Raw genomic sequence first — 2,114 nt, 5'->3', positions numbered from 1 at the left:
AGCAGCTGATTCAGAGTCAATTATAATTAGAAATATAATATTAAATATCCATAAAAGACGTCACTTAGTCAGCCGTCAGTTTATAAATGATAGAAAAGTTGTCCCTTAAGGATGAAAGATGGGAACCACTGGTGTAATGAATGTTTTTCTCGCCCTTTAAATATCTGGACCCACTCGTCTGCTGATCAGCCACGTATCGCCACGTCTGCGCGCATGCGCAGTGCCCTGACGTTTGTGTTCCGGGTCGGTCGGTCGGTTGGTGTACACAGTGTTAAATCATCCTCGGGTAGCTTTCTCCCTTTCCCCTTCACATAGTTACTACACAGACATCTGAGAGGGGAGTCTGGGGGCTTTTTTCAGCAGGAGAGACGCTTTGAAAACGGCACAGGACGTGTGTAGAGATGAACTTCTTCCGAGGAGTGATTGGGGGGCAGGCAGCCGGGCCGCAGCCGTCCGGAGCGGAGACGGTAGGAAACCAGCCCCGGAGGTTTTCACCACCGTGTACCGGACGAACTGAGACCACACACACAGACACACGGCACCCGTTGTTATTATGATATATTACTGTTCATTATTTCGTAAAAAAACACGCATAGCAGTGTGTTAAAGAGACTTGGGCCTCCGCAAATTAGAACAACGAGCTAGTCGGAAGGCTAGTGAGCTAACGTAGCATATCTGTCAGTCTGACATATCTGCTGTTTCCTCTCCGTGTGGCTGCAATGAATGGAGACATGAAGGACAGGACGGACACAGAGACAGTCGGGAATTACACTTGTCAGTCGCTCAGTCGACATCTTCCTACAATATGTTTATGACCTCCAGAAATGCAGAAATGTAGAAGCTACTTTTATTCACATCCCGGATCCAAGACAATAAAGCTAACGTCACACTTCTTGTTAGGCACATGTCATGTAACGTAAGGTCTGCATGTAACGTAAGGTCTGCAAGTAACGTATTACTTCCACTGTCAACTACTCAGCTGGTTGTTTTATTTCAGTTAATTATACCACAGTTTGTCCCCAAAAATGTCAGAAAATAGTGAACATTTTTCATCACCGCTTCCCAAATGACATCTTCAAGTTGCAATATGTTAAAACACAAAAGTCCTCACAGGATATGATCCTAGTATAAACAAACGACATCTTAATGTGCAGCAGCATATGAGTTACATGCACTTTATTGTATGTAACTCTATTCTAGGAGTGTTATAGGCGCATAGTCAGATCTTTGTTTGTAGACATTCCTGTTGTGGCTGTTCAGAGATGCAGTCTGTCCCTCCAGCATAATGCACAATACATTCATCCAGAAACTGCACTTTTCTCTCCCACTACTGTTATTTAAAGAGTAACTAAACAGTATGCACCTTTTTGTGTGAGTGAATCATATTTGCAGTCAATTTAGTGTATTATTAATTGGTTATTGTCCCATTCAGCAGTGTAGTGTCCATTGCAACAGTAGTTTCTTGCCCTTTTCTTGAGAAACTGGTGTTGTTCTGTGTTTCCCATCCCTTTTGCCCCCTTAAATTAACGCATATGTTACCGGTTGCATGAATACCATTTGTTTTATTTGAATAAAATGAATCCAAATCAGCTTTATGGGCCAGGTATGTGTACATACCATGAATTTAACTAATTTGAATTATAGGAAGATGCATAGAAATAGACATGAAGCCAAGAACAATGACAACAAAGCTGAATAAAGATAGATAAAACAAATAATGCACATGCAAGTAGGTGAAAAAAAGGAAATCTTAAATAAGGAAAATCATCCAATAATTGACAAAAATGAGAGGAATGTATAAAACAATATGCACAACGTTGTGTAACAGAAATGTTTTTCAATCATCTCATGATTGTACTCCTTGCCTCTGAAATATGAGGCAACATCAGGTGCATTGATCCCCCCTGTCAAGACCTGTGAAAATCTTCTCAGCTGTACATGAGGCAGAGATAGAGCTAAATATACAATACCTCCTCTATTGACAGATCCAGAAGTTGTGTGACCGCGTAGCCTCCTCAACGCTCCTAGAAGACCGCAGAGATGCTGTCCGTGCTCTTAAGTCCCTCTCTAAGGTAAAGTATATATGGAAACCAGCGCAGTAGAAATACACCCAG

General features: G+C 41.8%; 1 protein-coding gene across 7 annotated transcripts in view; it reads left to right on the top strand.

Moving 5' to 3' along the window:
• The first annotated feature begins 225 nt into the window (after positions 1-225).
• Positions 226-2,114, top strand: part of uso1 (USO1 vesicle transport factor) — a 19,975-nt gene continuing 18,086 nt past the window's right edge. For 5 of the 7 annotated variants that reach the window (XM_035660213.1, XM_035660211.1, XM_035660210.1 and 2 more), the window contains exons 1-2: positions 226-467; positions 1,986-2,072. In XM_035660213.1, the coding sequence (XP_035516106.1) occupies positions 402-467; positions 1,986-2,072 (153 nt within the window). In that variant the 5' untranslated portion in view covers positions 226-401. The remainder of the gene's footprint in view (positions 468-1,985; positions 2,073-2,114) is intronic. The other 2 variants (XM_035660214.1, XM_035660212.1) reach the window with 1 other exon arrangement.

Source organism: Morone saxatilis, unplaced genomic scaffold (genome assembly GCF_004916995.1).
Source record: "Morone saxatilis isolate NCDOM2014 unplaced genomic scaffold, NCSU_SB_2.0 Contig17, whole genome shotgun sequence".
NCBI classification, from domain to species: domain Eukaryota; kingdom Metazoa; phylum Chordata; class Actinopteri; family Moronidae; genus Morone; species Morone saxatilis.
Note: the sequence above shows the minus strand (reverse complement) of the source record. Positions and strands in the feature narration are given on the sequence as shown.